The 25,062-nt window shown below is 43.4% G+C and overlaps 1 protein-coding gene across 1 annotated transcript in view; it reads left to right on the forward strand.

The window, feature by feature from the left end:
* The window catches only part of PARM1 (prostate androgen-regulated mucin-like protein 1), a 103,560-nt gene that overhangs the window by 44,131 nt on the left and 34,367 nt on the right, over window positions 1–25,062 (forward strand). Inside the window, exon 2 of the mRNA XM_066384559.1 lies at window positions 20,226–20,921. Within this exon, the coding sequence (XP_066240656.1) occupies window positions 20,226–20,921 (696 nt within the window). The remainder of the gene's footprint in view (window positions 1–20,225; window positions 20,922–25,062) is intronic.

Here is a 25,062-nt window from a genome sequence, read left to right on the forward strand (position 1 = left end):
ACAAAGTATTTTGTCCCTTTTTACATATCTTTACATGATAATTGCGTGGTTAAGACAAAAAATAGGCCCTGGCCGGTTGGCTCAGCGGTAGAGCGTCGGCCTGGTGTGCGGGGGCCCCCGGTTTGATTCCCGGCCAGGGCACATAGGAGAAGCATCCATTTGCTTCTCCACCCCCACCCCTCCTTCCTCTCTGTCTCTCTCTTCTCCTCCCTCAGCCAAGGCTCCATTGGAGCAAAGATGGCCCGGGCGCTGGAAATGGCTCCTTGGCCTCTGCCCCAGGCGCTAGAGTGGCTCTGGTCGCAACAGAGCGACGCCCCAGAGGGGCAGAGCATCGCCCCCTGGTGGGCAGAGCGTCGCCCCCGGTGGGCGTGCCGGGTGGATCCCGGTCGGGCGCATGTGGGAGGCTGTCTGACTGTCTCTCCCCGTTTCCAGCTTCAGAAAAATACAAAAAATAAAATAAAATAAAATAAGACAAAAAATAATTTTATAACAAATGAAGAGAAATGCATGACAATTTTTGACTTTTTGGTGACAGAAGGCAGATCAGTGGTTGTCTGGGAACAGGGCTGGGTGTAAGGAAGGATAAGATAACAAAAAGAAAATTCTCTTGATTGAGGAGATAGTTTCATAGGAGTATACATATGTCAAGTTGCATCAGTTTTGTATACTTTACGTTCTGTTTTTTGAACCCTATTTACATAGTCAAAAAAAGATATAAATAAAAGAATAAGAAACAGACAATAGAAAGCAAATGTCATTGTGTGTTGTAATTATTATAGAGATATCATAGAAGGCAGAGGCCCTAACAACGGAGTCAGGCTTTGGCAAAATGGTAAGAGAGAACAGAGTACCAGCAACACCAAGAGGCAGGAGTCAGTATGGTGCGTGGAGGAGAAGAATAGCCGATGCCCAACACCGAGCACAGTCTGCTTTGGAAGACAGCAGTCTTCATCAGTCTTTCAAGGGTAATGTCTTCCTGAAAACCTCCATAAGGCAAATTTCTATGTCTAAAGCATAATTACTACTAATTTCAAGAGATGTGGATGCTTCTTGAGCCCTGAAATTAAGCCATTTATATCAAAACACTACCAAATCCCTTTCCAGTGGATACTACCACTTCAGTAAATGACATTAGTTGTCATGGCATGGCCTCCAACGCAATCTCCCTTCATTAATTACTCGATGATGAAGCTAAATGCCTTTGTTTGGCTCATTTATGGCTACTGGATAACATACACTTAAACCTTTACTGCCCTTTCCTTTTTTAGCCCACAAAAGACAAAATAAATCAATAAAAGCAAAACAAATGGTGCATGAGATTGTCACTATTATAGACTTGCTAACCAAAAATACAGGAATACTTCGCCACTGGGGAGATGACCTCATAGGGGCTCTTCCTGGCATTCAGCTACTTAGGACGTACACACCATCCAAAACAGTTCTCATAAATGTGAATAAATGCATCAGCATAAGCCAAAGCAGATATTACATGAAACTCCTTGCAAATTTAAATTCTTGTAAACCAAAACGGTATTATCTGGGGTGTAAGCATAATGGGACACACGCTTAGAGCAGAATAAATAAGACCAGGTTAAGGAAGGGTTTTCATTGTTAGATTAAGAATTTTGGACTTAATTGGAAGCCATGTGAGATCTGGAAAAGGGGAGTGACGTGATGAAGGATGTCTTGAAGTTTAATCAGGAAGTCATGTGCAGAGTTGAATCAGGCAAGGAACTAATAAGGTGGGAAGGCTATTTGAAATGCCACCATGAGATTGACAAAGTAATGTGTGACAAGGCTGTGAATAAAAGAAATGGCAATGCAATCAATACCAAACACATATAATAATAATAGTATTTATTAAGTGCTTCTGATGTGCATGGCACTGTTGTGCTTACATATATTAGCTAAGCATTTATTGTGTATTTCCTGTGGGATGTATACTGTTATTATCCCTACTTCACATTTGAGAAAACTAATGCACCACGAGATTAAGTATATAAATTGCTCTTGGTCACAGAGCTAATGAGGAGCAGAGTTGGGCTGGAACAGTGCAGTTTGGACCCAGAATTCCCTGCGTGCTCCGCAGACCCTCAGGTGTTCACTGTGCGCAGGCTCCAGGAGGTACTAAAAGTGACATTAAAGGAGTCCCATCCAAGAGAGACCCGGAATACTCTCACTTCTCTCATGTCCATGGCCACTACCTTCATCAGGACAGTGGCTTCTCTCCTGTGAGCCAGTCTCGGGAGCTTTCCCAGGATGCAGACTTGCCAGCCTCCAATCAGGCATCTGCCCTCACCAGAGTCATATTCCAAGTCTAGAAGCTGATCACGTAACTCCTCTGTTCAAAATCATTGGGATAAAGTCCAAAGCTCATCCATGCCCTATAAGGCTTGACATGATCTGGTTTTGGATCATATGTATTCTGGGTTCCAGACATAAAACTTCATGCTCTCTCATTTCAGGCATTTTTACATGATGCTCCTTCAGTTTAAAATGCTGCTCTGTTCCCTCTTCTTCCCACCCCCCTTTTCTTCCAGAATACCTTCTTCTCACTCTCCACATCCAGTCTGGGAGATCACTTCCCTCAGGAAGTCTACTGGAACACCCTGACCCACACGTGCCTTCGGCCCTTTTAATGTGCTTGCACAGAACCCTATACCATCAATAACTCTACGGCGTTCTAACCTCGTGCTTAATTGTTGGCTCACTACACTGAATATTAAGCTCTGTGAGGGCGATGACCTTGTTCATTATTTTATGCCAAGACTTAGCATGGTACCTAGTACATACTGGGCTCTGAAATTTTTTTTAATTGGAGGATAAACGAGGATTGAGTTCAACAGGGTATAGAAAACAAAAGTGAGAAAGAAATCAAACTTTCTTCTAATACATTAAACCTAACTTGCACTATCAAGAGAGAATTTCGGGAGTTGTGTTGGAATTGCTCAGTTTAGATTGGGACCTAATGAAAATTGTACAAAAGTTCTTACGAGAAGAAATGCCCTGTGCACAGCTGAAGCAATGGACGCAAGGCGCTCTGGGGAGGCTGGCGGTTCAGAGTTGCTGATTTCTGGACAGTTTACCACTTTTTCTTCAAGAAAATTTTGCTTTTCTCCTTTTTTTCTTGATAGTATTTACCTAGACTGATTGTGGCTTTATAGCAGTAAAACAAATCAAAATTAACCAAGTAGTTAAATTAATTACCATTAATTATCACCCAAATTGCCTTTATACATAGAAAGGAGAATTAGTATTCTCTGTATGGCTCAGATATTTTCTTGCTTCTTTTTTATTTTACTGTTGCTTGCCTAGGTTGTGAATAAAAGGGTGGATTTTGGAGAGAAAAGCCAAAGCTGAAATGCTCTTAATTACACAGCCAACAAAAATGCTATTTCTGATCTTGCAAAGAATAATTTTGGCTTTTCTATGTATCATTATTTGCTAAGGATTTAGGAAAAGGTAGATTTTCTGGATGAAGCCTTGTGAGTGCAATTACAGCCCCATCGCCAGACTAAGCCAAGTGCTTCCGCTTTGTTCCTCAGAGACCTAACAATTGGTGAATGCTTTTAGGGTGAGATGTGCATCTGTTATGCTAAAAGCAGCCACTGAGCTAGAGGTTAGTGTCAGTAGTCTGGCTGTCAGATAGTTCCTTCCAAAGGACACACAGGCATCAGTCCTATGGCCTGAAGAATGACCCACCCATTTCCCAGCTATGACGAACTTCTCTGTTTGACTGGGCAAGCAAAGCAAAAGTTCTTCCTCTCTGATGGCTCATTTAGAAGAGTGTGTGTGTGTATGCACACACACACCTTTGTGTGTTCATAGGTAGCTTGATATTTCACTGCAAACAAAGTGCTTCCCTTGGTAGCCTCTCTATCTACAGGAAAAAAATCATCCTTGCAAAATGACCTGAAGGCTTACTGGATAGTCAGATATATCTGAGCCCAAATCCCTGCTTTGCTTCTTGTGAGTGATGTGACTTTGGATGAATGGGTAAAGAAATTGTGATATACAGAGCTATATATAAAATTGTAATATAGAGAGATACATATATAGAATTGTGTACATGTACATATATATTTTCATATATATAAGTAATTACACATATATACATATAATGTAATTCATTATATATGTGTGTATGTATATATATAATGTATATATATGTGTGTGTATATATATATATATATGTAATTCAGCTTCAAAAAAAGAAAAGAATTCTGCCATTTGCAGAAACATGGATGAACCTAGAGGACATGGTGCTAAGTAAAATGATCCAGATAACAGAAAGAAAAGGCTGCATGACCTCACTGATCTCACTTATATGTGTGTAGAAGAGTGGTTACCAAGGATGGGGAAGTAGGGGAAATGAGGAGATTCTGGTCACAGGGGAGAAAGTTGCAGTTGTGTAGAAGGAATGAGTTCTAAAGGTCTAATGAACAGCGTGATCAGTATCGTTTACAATACTATAAATATATTGTTTACTGAAAGCTAGTTAAGAGTAGATTTCAGGAACTGTCATACCAAAAACAAATGGTAAATTTGGGAGGAGATGCCATGTTAATTAGCTTGACTAGTAATTATTTCACTATCTATGTATCATATCATATATCAAATAATCATATTCTACATCTTAAATATATATGATTTTATTATTATGTAAGTTTCAGGTATACAACATTACAGTTCAAATCTGCATATACCACAGTGATCAACCCCAAAAGTCTAGTTACCATCCATCACCATACAATGGATGCTCCCTCCTCTCTTTCGCCCACTCCCAATCCTCTTCCCCTCCAGTAACCATCCATCTGTACCTGTGATATTTGTTTTTGTTTGTTTTAGATCCTATACATGAGTGAAATCATATGGTATTTTATTTCTCTTTCTGACTTGACTTAATTTTATACCCTCTGAGTTCATCTACGTTGTTGGAAATGACAAGATTTCATTTCTTTTTACAAATGAATTGTATACCATTGTATTATATATAGCAGATACTACATCTTTTTATCCATTCATCCACTGATGGACACTTAAGTTGTTTCCATATTTTGCATGTTGTGAATAATGCTGTAATGAACATAGAAATGCTTATATCTTTTCAAATTAGTGTTTTTGTATTCTTCATATAAATATACAGATGTGGAATAGCTGGGTCATAAGGTCATTCTATTTTTAATATTTTCAAGAATCTCCATTCTGTTTTCCATAGTGGCTGCATCAATTTATAGTCCCACCAATGGGGCACTAGGGTTCCTGCTTTCCCATATCTTTTCTAACACATTATTTTTTGTCTTTTTGGTAATAGTCATTTAATAGGTATGAGGTGATATCTCATCATGGTTTTATTTTCATCTACCTTACAATTAGTATTGCTGAAGATCTTTTCATATATCTGTTGGTCCTCTGTATGTCTTTGGAAAAATGTTTATTCAGGTCATCTGCCCATTTTTTAATTGAGTGTGTGTGTGTGTGTATTGATTTGTATGAATTCTTTATGTATTTTGGATATTAACCCCTTATTGGATGTATGATTTGCAAATATCTTCTCTCGTTCAGTAGATTGCCTTTTCATTTTAATGACGGTGTCCCTTGCATTTGGAATCAGATCCACAAAAACATTGCTAAGACCAATCAATGTCAAGGGCCTTAGTGCCTATGTTTTGTGTTAGAAATTCTGTTGGTTCAGGTCTTATATTCAAATCTTTATTTTTAATTTTTGTGCATGGTGTAAGACAGCGGTCTAGTTTCATTCTTTTGCATCAACTTTAATTTATAACAATAAAATAAAGAGAACTTGGATAAGTAAAAGGGTGACGACAGGAATGAGGGGAGCCCAGAGGAGCAGGCTTGATGGAGAAAAATAAACCAGGTTCTAGACTTACTGGCTTTGAGTGCAAAGTCTAAAAATCATCCAGAGATAGAAGTCTGCAACCCAGGAGAGGACACAAGTCCGGATATTTAAACCTGGGAATCCCATTTAAAATGAAGTCATGCAGTAGAGCTGCCTTTGCCTCAAATTAAGTATGTGTGCATCCAGGGTGTCACCACATATAATCCACCTCAGCATTGCCAGAGAGAATGTGGGATGTTTTAAAGAAGTGGTTTATAAGGTATAGAATGGGCAGAGTTACTTTTGAATAATTTCTTTCTAAGTAGCAACATTTATAAAGCTATTCTAAATTATCCTTCAAGTTGAGCTACCAGCAGAGCCAATTTTTATACAGCATCCGTAATTCACCCAAGTTAGCTCACGCTGCCAGATTCTGTCCTTCCAGATTGATGTGTTTAATAGCATCTTCCAGCAGTGGCTGTGGAGCAGCATTTTAATGGATCCCAAAGATTTTCATCAGAGTATGCTGTACTTCTCTAACAGTGCCCGTGGTGCCTGCCCAGTGGGAGTTGCTGACACTTTCCACAGCGGAGGTGGCCGTGCTGCAGGCATTTGAGTGATACAGAGAGTAGCCACAGTTGGAGGTTGGTTCACAAATGAAACCCGGAAAACCAAGTAGTGATTTACAGTTTTTTAAGCCAAGATGTGAACTCCTTGAGTAAGGCGAGCAAGCGGCTTCCTTCTGGAGTAGCGGAAGTGTTAGGGAACAAGAGCATAAGAGAGTCCAGAGTTTTAGGCAAATTAAAAATCAGAATGCTACTCACACTGGTGACAAATTAGGAGGTAGTTAATCACATAATATGAGGATTCACTATGGAATTTCTTCAAACAGCCAGTTCCTCTCATAATATCACACATTTGGTGAAAATTCATTGCCCACAACATCTTTACATAAAGCCCAGTTCCTCGTGTTGATTTCAACTGATTTAGTTCATTATGAGGAACATTCTGGCAGAGGGGATTTACTCATATGAAATGAACAGTTTACCCTAATATCACATAAACTTGAAATAAGATTTGTTCTCTCCTTAGCCTCTGTTCTTCAAACCTTCGAGGACCTACAAGTTTGTCCATGTAAGTGAGCCTCCTAATGACTCAGCGCCATAATAGACTCCCGTTGGCTAGCCCCTTCTCCTTACTCAGGGAAAGAGTGGGTCTGCAGTTCCCTTCTTCCCCAGGACGCTCTGCCTATCCTTGACAACTGTTAGGACTTGGAGCACATGCCATAAGAAAACAAAGCACGAAGTCTTCTCCTGGAATCCCTGGTGATGAACTTGCTGTCCAGACTGGTTACATCCACAGCCCCCATCTTCCAACCAGTCTTCATTCTGAAAGTGACTCCTCTGCTGAGAAGCCAAGAACAGCACTGAGGGTCCCTTATGGGGAAAAACAAATGTTCATAATCAGGGTAACTGGGTCTCAAAGAGGAGAAGCAGCTTGTCCAAGAAATTATGGCCTCGACTCCCACAAAACCAGACAGAGACTTCAGGGCTCCAGACTCTGCCTCAGTACTTCCCGCCTAAGACACTCAAGTGGGCAACAACACCTGTTCTCATTCAGATGTCTGTAGAGGACAAAAAGAGCTAAAGGGCAGAAATTACAGTTAATCAATACGTTCCTTTTGTGTGTTAGTTAATAACCTACCCACTCATTTATCCCCATCTGTCTTAGTGAGTGTGGGTCACTGGGACAAAATTCCACTGACTGGGTGGCTTGTCGACAACAGACAGAATTTCTCACAGTGCTGGAGGCTGGGGAGGCCAAGGTCAAGGCACCACGTGCTTCTCATTCTGTTGAAGGCAGCACCTCTCTCTGTGTCCTCCCCTGGAGGAAGATTGCTAGGGAGCTCACTGGGGCCTCTTTTATAAGGGCTCTGATCCCATACACAAGGGCTCTAGTTGCATGACCTAATCACCTCCCAAAGACTCCATCTTCAAGTACCATCTCAGTAGGAATTAGGTTTGAACATATGAGTTTGGGGTGGTGGAGAGAGGGGGAGTGACACAAGTATTCAGACCATACTTGACAAAAACAGACGCCTGTGTGCAGGAAAGTGAGTAGATGAGGGAATGTGACTGTGCCAATATCAGAGGTCATTATTCAGAAAGGTCAAATACAGAAGGCATTAAGCCTCAACATACAGGAGGGGGAAAATAAAGCCGAATTGCATCTGTCAATGAAAAGGCTATATGAAATATAAAACAAATTCCTTTGTCTTCTGGCGTGTCTTCCTCCATGTCACTTGGATACCCGGGGGCCTTGCTCATAGCAGGTATTCGATATGTATTGGTTGAATTGGACCTAAACAAACAAAAATCTAATAAAAATTTTAAAATGTAAACTCCTAAGTGATACTTAATATTTAAAAATAATAGTAAGATGTCATTCCAGTGAAAGTGCTCTTGCTGGTACCTCATACACTGATACAGGTGGGCTAGCTTGTCTAACAATGACAAGGTTCAGGTCCCGACTGCTGCTGAGCACAATGTCCTCGTCTTCCTCAGCCTACTGATGCCATTCAATCTCATGCATGTCATATCAAGACTCATGGTGAAAACTGTGTCAGACATTTTTGAATCATTTTTTTAATAAAGTAGAAAAATACAACTCATAATTACTGGGTTTCCAACCCCTCCCCCTTTCCAACGCCTTCTGTGGGTTTGAGGCAGCTCAGCTTTCATAAGCATCAGCCTAAAGACTACCTCTAGGTATGCTGATAGGTCCAGATACCTATTGCTTTTTTGAAGAGTGCTGAAAGCACTCTATACCTGAGACTCAGAGCTGGTACCATTGTCTCCCTCTGATGATGTCTAAAAGTACCTTTTGAAAATCAGTAGCTGATTAAAGGAGCTCAGAGGTCAAAAGAATTGCCTAATATTTATTGAACTCTTAGTTTGTGCCAGGCATTGTGATAAGTAAGCTTTTTACATGTTCTATCATCTATACTGTAAGAGAAAGAAAACCCAACCATCAGTGCCTTAATCACCAAAGGCATTTAGTGTTTATTTATTAGGAAGCCTGGAGACAAGCATCTCAGGCCTAGCTTAGCAAAATCAACAGTATCAGCACGGAGGAAACTCTTTCTCTTTTTTATTTTTGTGATCCTTAGTGGATTGACTTTCTTCCTGGGCTTCACAATATGGCTGCCACACTGTGCCAGTCTTAACAGGTACATTAAAGACAGGAAGAAGGGGGGGAAAGTGTGCACCAAGAGAAGTTCTCTTTCTTCTATACTCCTCTAATAGGGAAGCAAAATTTTCCAGAGGTTCCTTAGCCTACATCCCATCAATTTCAGCTATATAGATATATATATAGCAAGATGGTTAAGAAGGCAAGTATTGAAATAGACTGCCTTCTTGACTTTGAATCCAGACTGTACTACTTTCTATTTATGTCATGATAAATTATTTAATCTCTTTCTGCTTCAGTTTGCTTACTTTTAAAATGGGGACTATGTAATAATACTTGCCCCAGGTTGATTGTGGAGATCGACTTAGTACTTACAGCAGTGGTCCCCAAACTTTTTACACAGGGGGCCAGTTCACTGTCCCTCAGACCGTTGGAGGGCCAGACTGTAAAAAAAACTATGAACAAATCCCCATGCACACTGCACATATCTTATTTTAAAGTAAAAAACAAAACGGGAACAAATACAATATTTAAAATAAAGAACAAGTAAATTTAAATCAACAAACTGACCAGTATTTCAATGGGAACTATGCTCCTCTCACTGACCATCAATGAAAGAGGTGCCCCTTCCGGAAGTGCTGCGAGGGCCGGATAAATGGCCTCAGGGGGCTGCATGTGGCCCGCGGGCCATAGTTTGAGGACCCCTGACTTACAGCATACCCAGAGCTTGACATTAGAAAAGTAATAACTAAGATGTTATAAAGCAAGCAGCTTCATTTATCTGATTGCATCTTATGGGCATTATCCTGTGATTAGTCAAACTGCCTTCTAATTCCACAGTAAGAATGCCAGGATGCATCAGCACGGGGTGTCCTTGCGAACTGTCCTTCCAGAGGCAGTTTGCCATGAAACGGACCACCTGAGGATCTACAGCTCATTATAGAACAAGGAGCCAAGCACAGGGCATGGAGCTGAGCAGAAGACACTGCAGGGGAAGAAGGGGCAGGGGCATTTAGGCTGAGAAGGCAGTGGAACAACTGCACCGGGGTTGCCTCAGCCATTTGGGCAATTCTAAGAAAAGATCCTTTGTAGTAAGAGGTCATGCCAATACCATGAGCTTTCTCAAGTTCTAACAGTGTCCAGGGGCTACAGGATGAGAAGGGCCTTGATCGTGTGATTTGGGCCTGTAGGAGGTAGAGTGGAAGAAAGGGTATGTTGCCTACCTCAACCAGGCAAGAGACTACTGCATTTTACAAGCACCCAAGTACAAAGCCTTTTTTTTTTTCTTTTCAATGCCATGAGAAGTTTTTTGAAATTTAAGTAACTGATTAAACAAAAAGGAGAGGCCACTGGAGCTGAATTGGGGCCCCAGGCCAGAGGGTGTAGCCGTAAGCATAGGAGTGTGAGGAGGAGAATCCTGGCTTCAGCTCTGGGTCACCAGAGGAGCAGCTGCCTTTGTTTAAAGTTGGTCACCACAAGTCACCCAAGGTGTTAGTTGTACTCCCTCCCTGCCTGGGAATGCCTGAAAATCCTGCCAGGAAATGAGGTTCTGGAGAAGGGGAGTCTGCCCACCAGAGCTGCCAGGGAACCGGGTCAGGGCCAGTCTCCACCCTGGGTTTGCTGGCTGGTACTTCCCCAGAAGATTCCTGCTCCTGTTAGTCCTAAGGTCGCGCGAGGGATCTCTGGGCTGCAGGGCCTGGATGGAAAAGCTAGTCACGGACACATCTTAATTTATAGTCGTTCCATATTTAGACATTCTTCACGTGGGCCTTTGTGTGTTCTCTTGCCCTGGGCCCCACCAATATTGGAACTGGGTTCATGGAAGTGGAACCTGAGGACCAGAGACCTTGTTATTAAGAAATCTCCTGCTCCCTGAGGAGGTGAGCAGTCTTCTTATCCCGTTCCACTACCTAAGGCACTCATCCATGTTCTCCTCCAAGCAGAAGCAGTTGAAGAGAAGACACTAGCCCTCCTTACGTGGTCTCTCTTTCTCTCCACTGCTCACCCTGCGGACCCTTAAGGTGGTACCTTTTGGACTTCAGGCATCTGTTGGCATCCTTGCTCAGCACGGCTTCCTCCCAAGGTGGCTACCACCGTCCCACCAAGCTAACAATAATGATGGGGTGCACTTACTGACAAAGACAGATGTTGCTCCTGGGGAGAAAAAAGAAAATGGTATTTTTTCCCCAGGAAGTACATTTTTCGCAAACATTATTCTTTTTTTTTTTTTTTTTTTTTTTATTTTTCCGAAGCTGGAAACGGGGAGGCAGTCAGACAGACTCCTGCATGCGCCTGACCGGGATCCACCCTGCATGCCCACTAGGGGGCGATGCTCTGCCCATCTGGGGCATCGCTCTGTTGCATCCAGAGCCATTCTAGCGCCTGAAGCAGAGGCCACAGAGCCATCCCCAGCGCCCGGGCCATCTTTGCTCCAATGGAGCCTTGGCTGCGGGAGGGGAAGAGAGAGACAGAGAGGAAGGAGGGGTGGGGTGGAGAAGCAGATGGGCACTTCTCCTGTGTGCCCTGGCCGGGAATCGAACCCGGGACTCCTGCATGCCAGGCCGACGCTACCGCTGAACCAACCGGCCAGGGCCAAAACATTATTCTTTTATTACCCTTTGCAGCACCCACAGGAGCCTGGCACTACCGTTAGTCCTGGTTTTATGGGCAGAGAAACTGAGCCATACAGCAGGCCTGCAGGTTCTGATTTAGCAGCTGGAACCCAGAGCACTTTTCCTCTTTTTGGACTAGAATTGTATCTCATTACCATGAACAAAATACTCGGGAGAATATGGCTTTTCTACATCAAACAAGTATCCTCTGAAACACAGTTTGATGGCTTTGGGGCATACATACTCTGTCTAGACACATGATAGCTTTCAAATACCTTATGGCTGGACCAGACTGATTAGTAATGGTTTTGCAGATGTTAGATAAACCTTCTGGAGTGTTGGGGACCCTTAGCAGTCCCAACCCAACCAAAGGCAACATCGGGGATTTTTATAAGTGTTGGGGTCCAAACATATCTTCACTCAACCTAAAGACTACTAAGACCTAGCTTTGATATTAAAATATATATATTATTTTAAGATTATTTTTTAACTCTCTTTCTCTCTCATAAATTCTTGCTGAATTATTGCAGGGATAGAAAATTCAGCCTATGTTCGAGACAACTGGTTGATAGTCAGCATTTTAAGAGGTGGTGACTCTGGTCTGTATCATGCGCAGAAGTAGGAAATCCCTGTAGTCTCCAAAGCAGAAACGAGCAAGCAAACATAGCAATAGTTTGTTTAGAGACTCGTCCCAAATTTTACATTAGCTGGTGGTTTTTACGGGACTTCCTAACAAAGAAAGGGAAGGTGCACTTCTGCCATCACTCCCCAGCATGTAAACCAGAGAACAGTTTTGTTTCCCAAAGGGTAGAACATCTATGTTTTTACTTGATGAAAAAGTTATTGAGTAACTTCTCTGTGCCAGGGATTAAGACACACAAAAAAATCCAGATACAGTTCCTATTGTTAGGGCTCCCAGCCAAATAGGAGACAAGCATGGAGAGAAATTACGGCTCAGCGTAATGCCTGCTACTTGATATGAAGGGTTGTGGCCACACCAAGGAGAATTCTGTGTCAAGTCGCAGAATACTCGTAGAGGAGGTAAGGCTCTAGCGTTCTCATGAGTGCGGTGGCGAGAGGGGAGTCGGTAGCAAGAACAGCAGGTGCAAAGGCAAGGAATATTAGAACAGACACAGACAGGAACACACAGTGACTCGGATCACTAAGACTGCAAAGCTCAAGAGGGGATGGGGTCAAGAGGTATAGCAAAGTGTTATGTGCTATGACAGGCACCTCAAGATTTATTCATAGGACATTAGGGAGCCTGTTGCCAGATTAAAGGGAAATAAAGGGGTTCGATAGAGTCAGATAACTTTTTTAAAAAATCACTAGTGGTCCACACTAGAGAATGTATTAGGGCAGATTGAGAAAAACTGGTGATTGCTTTAGAAGCATGGGGCCTAGGCTTCAAAAACACCTTTGCATTTTCCAGTACAATATAATAGAGTGCTGAACAGGTTAGCCTGGAACTAGACAGTTTCAGGTTCAAGCCTCAGCTATGCCATATAGTAGCTGTGTGATCTTAGGAGAGTTACTTAACTTTTCTGAGCCTGTTTCATCCTGTGAAACCAAGATAGTAATGATTATTATGATTAAATGAGACAATGCTGGTAAAGTGCTCAGCACTGCGCCCTACATAAAGCACTTGGCACTTAGCAATAAGAATCCATGCTGAGCAGATTCCTAGGCCCTGTTCCACACGACCCCTAGAGCCTTCAGAGGGAGGCATGCATTAAACCAGGGGTCCCCAAACTTTTTACACAAGGGGCCAGTTCACTGTCCCTCAGACCGTTAGAGGGCCGGACTATAAAAAAAAAAAACTAGGAACAAATCCCTATGCACAATGCACATATCTTATTTTAAAGTAAAAAAACAAAACGGGAACAAATACAATATTTAAAATAAAGAACAAGTAAATTTAAATCAACAAACTGACCAGTATTTCAATGGGAACTATGCTTCTCTCACTGACCACCAATGAAAGAGGTGTTCCTTCCAGAAGTGCAGTGGGGGCCGGATAAATGGCCTCAGGGGGCCACATGCGGCCCGCGGGCCATAGTTTGAGGACCCCTACATTAAACAAAGCTTCCCTTAAGCAGTTACATAGCTATATGTCAGTTTTAGTGCTGCGGAGTTGCACAGTGTGCTTTAAGCACAGAAGGGGCTGAGGGCAAGGGGAGTGGACTTAGCAGGAATATCAGCAAAGGCCCTTAAGCTAACACTGGAAGGATAACCAGAAATAACTCGGGCAGAGAGAAGAGAGGGTTGTTTAGGCAGAAGGAATAAAGGAAAGAGCCTGGCGTGTTAGAGGACCTGATTGGGAGCAAGGCTAGGCATGCAGACTGGGGATGGATTACAGGGGCCTGCTAAACTTTGGTGAGGACTGTGATCTTATCCTCAGTGCAGGGAGAAGCCAGGACAGGCCTCCTTTCCTCCCACAGCCCTCACAGGGGAGTGATACGGTCCAGTTGGCCTTTCAAGAAGCACCCGGGGGTGGCTGTGTGGAGTAACCGTTAGTAATTACTTAGCACGCAGACATTCAGCAGCCATGGGCCTCTGCCAGGCTGGCCTGGCATGATCCGCTGAGACCACGGGCAACACTCTGGCTGACTTGGCAGCAACAGAGGAGGCCTTGACTGCGTTTTGATCGAGTTTCAGTGAATTTGCCAAAGCTTTGTCACATGTTTTTTCAGGTACTTGACAAGCCAAGGACAGGAAAGGACGCTGGAGGTGGGGAGGAAGAGGGAGAGAACAGATGAGACCAGCACAGGTAATCAGGCTGCCCGGGACTCAGGCCCATGCTGCTGCTCATGAAACCCAGGGAAAGGTGACAGTTCAGGGCACTCGCGGTCCACTGGCTTTCCATGTTGCAGACTCATATTCCTGACAGCCATTCAGTCCAAGAACACATGTGCAAAATGCAGAGCTGCTACCTGAGGACGCCTGTAACTCCTCTCGGGACTGGGAGCACTCCCCTGCCCGTCTCAGCCACCCCCACCCCTGAGCCCTCCTCCTAGCAGGCAAGAGTACAGGGATCAAGCCAGACACAGTTTTCGTATTTCAGAGAGATGTAAGCTATGATATTGGTTCCCCCCTTAAAGGACCATATACAGGAGAGTGAATAATTTTCTCTACAACTACAAATCTGCTTTTCTTCAGAACAACAAACAGTCTGTCAGCTGTTCTTGTCATGTAAAAGCTGACCAAACTTCAGGAAAGACAGTCATTTGTAAACTTACAGGGAGGAATTTCAGATTTAGTTGGCCATCATGCCCCTTGACCTCTCATTTGGCCCACATCTAAGAGATTTCTTTCCTTGAGTCAGTCTATTTCAGGACTACGAGCCTGTCACTGCCCAGACAGGGCCAGCCATATCTGGCAACACCTCTCTGTTTTGGAACAATGCTCATTCACCTTTAATTTAGAGGTGAATGAGTTCAATTCCTTCATTTTATTTCTACTATGATTTCCTCAAGGAAATATTAGAACTAATTTTTTTCTTCAAAGGAAAGTGACTACACTTTGGGTGGGAAGGTGTATGGTGTACTACGTTATTTTAACTTCAGTGGCCCAGACTCATGAGAGCTCCTCTTTGCTCACTCGATGATGATAATTGCCATAGTATGTTCTACCAGCCTTCGCAAGCCCAGGGCATGGTGTGGGGGCGGGGTCAGAGGATGGGAGTTCTAGTTCTGACCCTGTTCCAACACACTTTTTTCCAGCTAATATCATCCAGTTCTTCCTCTTAGATGCATAAGTTCAATCACAGCACCTCCCCTTTCTTTATCGGTCTCCTCATTTATCCAATGAGGAGCTGTACTCACTCATCACTTAGGCCCTCTTTAGCTCTAATTTTTTTTTTAATCCTTAAGCAATATATACATCCTTAGCTGTTTGACTTACTCAGTTTGGTATTCCTGTAAAAATGCAAGTCCTACATATGAGAAAGCAGAAATATTTCTTCAGTGACTCTGAATGTTGAAACTCTAATCCCCAATATGCTGGCATTTGGAGATGGGGCTTTAGGGAAATAATTAGGGTTATATGAAGTTATGAGGGTGGGTCCCTCATGACAAGATCAGTGTCCTTATAAGAATAGACACCAGAGAGCCTGCACACTCTCTTTCCCTCTCTCCCTTCCTCCCTCTCCAAACACACACAAGGAAAGGCGGTTCCACATGAGAACACAGCTAGAAGGCAACCAGAAGGTACCCAACCACCTACAAGGAAGGAAGAGAGCTCTCACCAAAAACTGAATTGGCCCATACTTTGCTTGGACTGCCAGCCTCCAAACTGTGAGAAGTAAATTTCTGATGTTAAAACCACCCAGTCTACAGTATTTTATTCTAGTGACCTGAGGAACAGCAAGCATTCTCTAGGATAGTTGTGATGCCTGAGCCTTGGATATTTTCATGCTAAAAGAAGACCACCCTAAGGTCCTGGCCAGTTGGCTCAGTGGTAGAGCGTTGGCCTGGTGTGCAGGAGTTCTGGGTTCAATTCCCGGCCAGGGCATACAGGAGAAGCGCCCATCTGCTTCTCTACCCCTCCCCCTCTCCTTCCTCTCTGTCTCTCTCTTCCCCTCCTGCAACCAAGGCTTCATTGGAGCAAAGTTGGCCCAGGCGCTGAGGATGGCTCTGTGGCCTCTGCCTCAGGTGCTAGAATGGCTCTGGTTGCAACAGAGTGACGCCCCAGATGGGAAGAGCTTCATCCCCTGGTGGGCATGCCGGGAGGATCCCGGTCGGGCGCATGCGGGAGTCTGTCTGACTGCCTCCCCGTTTCCAGCTTCAGAAAAATACAAAAAAAAAAGAAGACTACCCTCATGCAGGCAGAACAACATGGAAGGTACCATCAAATAAGGCAAAGCAGAAGCTTTTATGTTTTTAACATTTAATCAAACATTAAGGTTTAATGTTAATTGTTCAAGTGAAGATAACTAGTATCGTTACATGATTTCATGGATGGTTGTTTTGTTAGGTATAGGGATTGTCTGAACTACTTATGTAAAGTATTTTAAATAAGTACTCAGTAGGTAGCCATGGGCACTGAATGCCCTCTCCCAGTCCTCTTTGGGGTAGGAAGGGTAGGAGTTATACAAGTGTATCAGTCAGAATTAAACAAGAAAATGAGTGTCCTCTGCAACAAAACCAATTCCTCAAGCATGTCGTTTTTAGCACTATCATAATTTCCATGGTGTAGCTTTTAGCTCCACTGGAAATGACAATGCAAGTGTCACTCTGAATATGATATATCTGAAGTGGCATATAGTGTGTTCTCATTCTTTTAGAACCACCTCAAATGTATTCTCTTCTGTGACTTTTCTGAATGTCATTAGAAAATAACATTTGTATATGTTTATGTTCCGAGGTCCTCATACAGAATATATTCACCTTTCCTCTGAGCTTCCATTGCAACTTACTTTGACTTCCATCAGAATTTATCATATTATATTATAGGAAGATGGTGTCCTTTCTGTCCTGTTAGATAGTGAACTCTTTGAGGGCAAGGTCATGGACATAGAAGCTACTCAATAAAAATGGAAAGAATGAATAAATGAATGTTTCTTTGTGTATACTCATTCCTCATTTATCCCAGACTTCCAAAGATGGACTCAGCTCCCAGACTGAGGCTCTCTCCGCCTCTATCTGCCCATAATTATATGATACTATGAACAATAGTAAACATTGTCATTTTGTTTTTCTGGCCTCAGAATCTTAAGTGAGCCACGAAAGCTACTGAGATACAGAGCCAGTAACTTCTAAAGGTCACATGTAAAGATATATGTGACCTTATTATTTAAAAAATATTTGTCCCACTGTTGTTTTGTCCATATTTTAAAAAGCTCTTGATCTATATTCATCCTGAGATCGTTGACATCATAGCAACATGTCTATTATGACATCATAGCAACATTAGGCTATCATGTGGCCTAATGTGAGAGAACTACTCTCATGTTTACTAGAGATTGACTCTCTTCTGGTTATGGTCTTGATCAATTCTTTTTAAATAAAAGAAAACCAATTATTTTTATAACAATCCAAATGCTAAATTTAGTTAAATAATGAGAAAACTATGATTTCAAGATAGAGTCTGTAGCAGAACTTTCCATCAGCTACTGGATCTATTGTGTGGCAGAATGAAGAAGGAAACAGTTTTATCCCAAGTGCCTGAATGCCCCCAGTACATTTTTTCTCCCTTCTGTGCTGGAATCTAGCCCATGTTGTTTTATTCCTTATAAATCTTGATCATGGCTGGCCATGCCCTGTGTGCTACCCCCATGGAAATCTCTTCAGAATATGGAGAATTAAATAGCCGAAGACCTAATAAAACAGCAAGCATAGGGATATATGTCATGGTAGAATGTCACAGAATGAGGTTGACATTTTAAGCAAGGTTCTTAACCTCAGATAACACCAGGTAGGCAGCTGAGGCATGTGTGATGGATGTGACCATGCTAAGCAGTACATAGAAGAGACTAGAGACATTCTAGTGTTTTTTAATAAAGTTCTTAATTTATTTTTCTTACTTCCCTTCTTCCCTTCCTTCCTTCTTTACTTCCTTTTTTCCTTCTTTCCTTTTTTCCTGCCACAGTACTTACAGAGTACTTGCTCTGATCTAGGTACTGCCCTAGGCTTGGGGGAAACAGCAGTGAATAAAACAGGTCCCTGCACCCTATGGAGCTTACCCTCTGGTAGAAAAAAGAGATAATACACAAGTAAATAAATAAATTGTGATTTCATAAATAAACTATTTTATGAAAAAAACAAAAATGAGCAAAGAGTATGGCAGTACTTTAAAAAAGTAAACATAGAATTAGCATATAATCCACCACTTCCACTGCTGGGTGTATACCCAAAAGAATTGAAAACAGAGTCTCAAATCAATATCTGCACACTCAGATTCCTATCAGCAATTATTCATAATAGCCCAAAGGTAGGAGCAACCCATCAAAATCCATCAATGAATGAATGGATAAACAAAATGTGGTCTATACATACAATAGAATATTATTCAACTTTAAAAAGGAAGGAAATTCTGACACATGCTATACCATGGATAAACCTTGAAGACATTAGGCTAAGTGAAATAAGCCAGTCACTAAAGGGCAAATGCTGTATGAATCTATTTACATGGTTGCTTGGAGCAGTCACAGTCAGAGAGACAGAAAGCAGAACAGTGGTTTTCAGGGAGTGTGGAAAAGGAAGAATGGTTTTGTTTAATGGGTACAGAGTTTTTTGGGAGGATGAAGAGGTTCTGGAGAGGGATGGTGGTGATGGTTGAACAATAATATGAAGATAATTATGTCACTGAACTGTACACTTAACAATGGTTAAAATGGTAAACATGTATACTTTAACATGAGACAACACAGAGGATAACTTTGGGATTTGGTCTAACTGCAACAGAACGCCTTTGAGGGATTTGGGGCAGTTAAAGAATATGATCTTATTTACCAGTTTGAAAGATTGTACTGGCTGCTAGGTGAAAAGGAGGCTGAAAGTATGGAAATCTGAAAGCCAGAAGACCGATTCAGAGACTACGGCAATTGTGTAGGCGAGTGACTGGTGGCTCAGGCGATGCAGAGATGAGGGGGCAGTGATGAAAAGTATTTGCAGATGGATTCGATGTGGGGTGTGAGAGCTGATGTCTCAGATTTTAACTAAGCAGCAGAGTGAACTGAGATGGAAATGACGAGGGGGAAAGCTTGATGGGGAATGGGAAGGGGCATGAGGAGCAATCAAAAGATGTTTTACATAAAAAAAATGAAATTATAAACCCCGTATCTAGCACAGTGCTAGCACATACAAGCCATTTATTAAATACCTGAATGAATGAGTGAAACTGATTGGGTAAATGGAGGGAAGGAGGAAGGAAAAAAGAAAACTAATTCTAAATTTTACAAAATATGGAGGACATTTTGCAAAATGATATGACCCTAAAGATCCCAGGCTAAAATTTGGAAGAAATGGGTTCCGGTTTCAGAAAACATATCTATACCTCAGAGCCTCCTCTCAGCTTTTTTTCTGGAACCTCCTGCCTGTTCTCCTCTGCAGGGAATATGCTCACATCTGTATTCATCCCAGCCAGCAAGCCTATAGGCCTTGTATCCCTATTTATAAAAACAGAGCTCACAACCCCGGGCAAGGAAACAGCCAATCAGGAAGCTCCTCCAGCTTTCCACTCACCAACCCTGCCTTCCCCAACCCAGCACACACCCTAGGCATCCCTCTGACATGCGGACCAAGGCCCTCAGCAGACCAGACTAATTCCCATAGAGTCAGTCCCTCAGAGCGTCTCACTTTTTAAGGGCAAGGTTTGAAGCAAGCAGGAGACAAGATTAGTTCATTCTACAGATGGGCCAAATTTGCTTTGACTGACCCACTAATTGCTCTCACTAAGCCTCCAGGCTGGTTTCTACTGATAGGAAGGAAGGGGAGAGCAATTAGTGGGAAGAAAATATTTAAAAGTCACCCTCACAATTGAGGAGACACAATGCTCAATGAGAAAGACCTATAAAAATACTGCTGAACCAGCCTTGTCTCTGGGGTTTCCACACACTAACCACTTCTGTGCTGGCTCTTCCACAGGACTGAGGGTGCAGAGCGTGCCTACATCAGCCCCCCTGCCTGTTTCTCTTCCGGAAAAGATTATCTCGCCAACGACCTCCTGGACGCGCTCTCCACAAAGCCCTTCTGCCTCCGCTATCAGTGGCACGCCCAGCAACTCGGTGCCCCCAGTCACAGTGTCATCTGTGCAGACATCTATACTCCCTAAGAATGTTTCCACAGAGCCCAGAGATCAGGAGACCACCTTGACTTGGGAAAGCAAAAACACAGAGATCTCATCAACAAGCAGCGGGGTCCACTTAACAGCCACGCCCACAGAGCTCAGCTCAGTCACTCCAGCCGCAAGTGTGCCAGCGACAGGGTCGAAGTTCGCCACCGAGTCTCCTGCATTCACCTCCCCACAGGCTCCAACTTCTTCACCCCCAACCCCATCAACCTCACCGCCAGAGGTTTCTTCTGTCTCTGACAGCACCAACCACAACTCCACGGAGACCAGCACCGAAACCACAGGGCCCCCAACCACACCGGAGTCCCCAGCACAGGAGCCCAGCTCTGGCCAGACCCCCACTTCACATGTCACGTCGGAACTGGTTCCTATGGAAACAACGCCCCAAACAACTGTGCCAGCCAAAGTGACCTGTATTCTGGTAGATATTGAAACCACCACTGCCTCCCCCAGGGTCATCATGCAGGAAGTGGAGCACGCGCTAAGTTCAGGTGAGTTTCGGCTAGAACGCTGCTAGCATCTTGACTACATGCAGACGTTAAGAAAGCAGTTCAGTTCACCAAACACAATTAATCGACTTCGAATTCTGAAGTGTAACACCTGAGCTGGAGTATAATTCACAAGAATTTCACAAGAGTGCAAACTTTATTGATAGTCACTCAGTAATTTCTTTATAATATTTCATTCATGTGGCCAATTGCCAACTTGATGATTTGTCTTTACATAGGTCACAGGAATGTAAATGAATGAGATTATGTAAATAAAGGAATCAGGAGCATGGCTTTTGATCCTACTTCCCATGTTTCAATTCTGGCTCCTGACCTTGGGCAAGTTACTTCATCTCTTTGTGCCCTATCCTCCTCCTCTGTGACGTGGGAATGCAATAGGTCCTCTGGCCTATGGTTCTTACAGAGGTTCAATGAGATGACATATAAAGTGCTTAGAACAGTTCCTGACAGGGAGTAAGTGCTCAGGAGATGTCAGTTGTTATTGTAATTTTGCTTAGTGTACTAAGGAAGTGTTTTTAGAAACCAGTCAAAAAAAAAAAAGTAGGGTGGAGGTATAAGAGATCTTGTTTATTCTTTACAGTCATTGACATGTTTTATGGGAAAGACAGTAAATTTTACATTTGTTTTTATTTTCCCAGCAACCCTATGAAGTTAATATTTTTATCTTGATTTTGCAATCTTGGAAGTTATGATGGAGAGATTAAGGGTCTTCTTTGAGGTCACATGCTTCTGGCGCTAGCATGGAGACTGTAAACTTAAGAGCACCGAGCAGGAAAAGGATTTAGTGGGAACATTTGGAACCTTGACTAAGAAATTGTGAGGTGAGAACAGCCAGAAGGAGAGGGGGACTTGGGACTGTAGCCCTGGGTAGTCCTGCCTGGGGGGTGTGGGGGACTGAGAGGGGAGTATTGGAGACAGACCACCTGGGATCAAAGGCATGGCTGTGAGAGAAAGTAACGTCTTTTAACAAACAGTAAACAATCACTACGGTAGAAACTGTTGGACAAGGTAGGTGGGGAGAGAGATAGCTAAGATGAACAAAACTTGATTCCTCATGGAAGACTTCGCCATTTACTAGGGAATAAAGTCCCAAAGAATTGCAAATTCTTATTTCAAAGACCCAGTGTATCAGTGAAAGTCCCAACCAAAAAGGGAGGTGCAATCAAACCAGGATAAAGGAATTAATTACAAAGGTTTGGCTAGGTACTCACAGGGGGTCATAATGGCAGAGCTGTGATGCATCAGGCCTAGGAAGAGAGAAGAGTAACCAGAACCCAGAGGAGGGAGTCTGGGAGAACAGACCACTTTGAGAGGAGCAACTAGGCGAGGTTAACCTCCTGAGAGGGACGGGAATCAGTACTGCATCCTCACTCTCCCCTTCCCTCTGACGTGCATCCGGAAGCCAGGGACAAGGAAACCCCTTGATGTGGACTGTACAGGTCAGTCCCCTGCCAGCCCAGTCAGAGGACAAGTGGAGAAGGCCGAGGAGCGGGTCTGGACAGGAGAAAAGAAAAAATCTAGCACAACAGATTCAAATGTGGTTTCCTCTGCACAACCCCCTCCCCCACTGGCACCCTGTCTCTATCTCCAGCCAGCATTTATGATGCTGCATTTTGATGTGTGCTTTCCGTCTCTGTCTCTGCCCCAACCCCACTCGCCCAACCTCTGCCTGATACTTTGGGGGATCCCAGCATGCAGGTAATGTCTCCAACATAGTCTAGGGACCTGGAGCAGAGTTGGTGTTGACTTGACTCAGTGTCTAAAGGACTGTCCCTAACAAAGGACAGGCTCGCAGGCAGTGTCCCCATCTGTTCTCTTCCTAGTTCAGGCCTTCCTAGCACACCACCTGCGTGCACCCCTCTTCGGATGTCTAACCCATATCCATCTCTCTTTCATCGCTCTCTGCCCACTCCAGTCTATTATTCCAGGTGGGGTGGATCCGCAGATTCTGAGCCTGGCATGCACACATCTCCATACTGATAGATCACACTGCTTCCCACAAGTGTCCTAGTTTCATGGGCTAGAGTATCCAAAACAGTCCTGTTCCAATGTTCTGGCTCGTTTTAGACCAGGTGTCTTGATTTCCTCAGCTCTAAGCCAGCAGGGTCACGAGGCACAAAATTAGTGTCAGAGCTGGGTCATTACCCTTTATAGTTCTAGGGACTATTGCAGACAGTAGGAACTCCAGAGTAAATGAATGGAGGAATGATGAATGACTAGAGAAAGATAAGTGAGGCATGCTGGAAGATCGCTGAGAATGGACCAGACTCCCATTTCATGGGCCAGAGAGGATTTATCCCATATGCTCTAGTAAAAAAAAAAAAAAAAAAAAAAAAAAAGTGTGTGTGTGAGTGAGTGTGTATGTGTGTGTGTGTGTGTGTGTGGCATATTTATCGTGCATCTCTCAGGACCCTGTACTTGATGCAAAAAAGCATGAGAAGTAGAAGACCTGTCCTTTGAGGTTGCATAGTTGCAGTAGAGAGAAAGGACCAAATCACTCTTGTATGAATGAGAAGGAACCAAGCTGGTTAGAGGAATTTTTGAACAGATGTGATACAATCTATTCATTTCAAAAGCGAAGACATTATTGTCCCAGAAGTCCAGAGTTCCTCACCAAGATCACACCACTCAATGGCAGAGCCAGGCCCAGAGCCAGGTCCTCAAAACCACAATCATTGCAGGCCCGCTGCCCTGCTCCTTGCTCAACACGCCAGGCCGCAACACAGGCTACTATTGGGGGACTTTTTTTTAGAGATTTTTGTGGTGCCTTTTGGTGGCAATAATAACACACTGTTGTCTAGCATCTTGTTTTATTCTTTGTGAGTTCACATAGCATATTTCTATTAATTCAAGAACACATTCATTCATAGTCACCAGTGAGTAATTCTAAACCAAGGTTAATGCTATTGGAGTTGAATTTGACTAGAGAAATTGGAGAAGGTTCCGTGATGGTGTTGAGTTCTAGATGAAGGAAATTCAAGCATATCGAGGTGAGTAACCAGTGGCATGGCCGTCAGCACTGCGCACACTTGGCGTCAGAATGCCCCTGGCGGTCGTAAGCACCAACACTGCTCTTGTCAAGGTATCCAGTGCCCCGCAACTTTGCCAAGTTTGAGGTTAATTCTTAGGCCTGGCTTGACCTGATGTATAAACAGTGTTTGACACAGATGGTCACTTTCCCTCATCTTTAAAGCACTGTCTCCACTTGACCTCCCGGACACATTCTCTCTTGGTTCTTCACCTACCTGTCTGACAGCTCCTTCTTCATCTCTGTTGCCTTACTCCACTCTTCATCTTTGTACACCAGAGCACCCCAGGCTGGCACTGCCCCCCTCTCTCCCTGACCTCCCTTGTACACATGCTTTCTCCTCTCTCCACACTCACTCCTGAGATGATCTCATCCTGTCTCATGACTTCAAATGCGTTCCATATGCTGATAACTTTGACAAGTAAAACTTGACCCCTGTTTTGTTTCATTGACTAAAGACATGGATATCCTGCTGTCCGCTAACTCACCCTCCCCACGTGGGTGGCTCATAGACGTCACACACTTAATAGAAGATGAATGACTGACTTCCTCACCCCTCAGTCTGCTCCTCCCTTAGCTTTCCCTCTCTTCTTTCAATTCCTCAGGCCAAAGACCTTGGGCTAATCCTAGACTCCTTTCTTTCTCATCCTCCACATCCAGTCCATCAGAACCCATTCTCCTCTCTCCCCTCCATCACCTTTCACATGTGTGACTTTAATATTCCTGCAACTGATCTCACTACTCATCACACCCTTGCCAGAGACATCCTTTTCCAACCCGGACAGATCTATCACTTCTCAGCTCTGACACGACAGTGCCTCCCCTGAGTCAGAGCAAAGCCCAAGTCTAGGTCATGCCTACAGGGCTCTGCACAACCTAGACCCACACAGACTCTTTGCTCTCACTCCTTTCTTGTTTACCTGCAAACACACCAACAGCCTTACCGACTCTTGAACAGACCAAGGACACCCTTGTTTCGGGGGCTTTGTGCTTACCATTTCCTGTGCCTTTTTCCCCTTCAGGTCTTTAAGGGCTGTCCTTTTCATGAGTCAAGACTTTGGTTCACTGTCCTGATCCATGAAAAGGGAGCCTTTA

The sequence above is a fragment of the Saccopteryx leptura genome, chromosome 5, assembly GCF_036850995.1.
Source record: "Saccopteryx leptura isolate mSacLep1 chromosome 5, mSacLep1_pri_phased_curated, whole genome shotgun sequence".
NCBI lineage: Eukaryota > Metazoa > Chordata > Mammalia > Chiroptera > Emballonuridae > Saccopteryx > Saccopteryx leptura.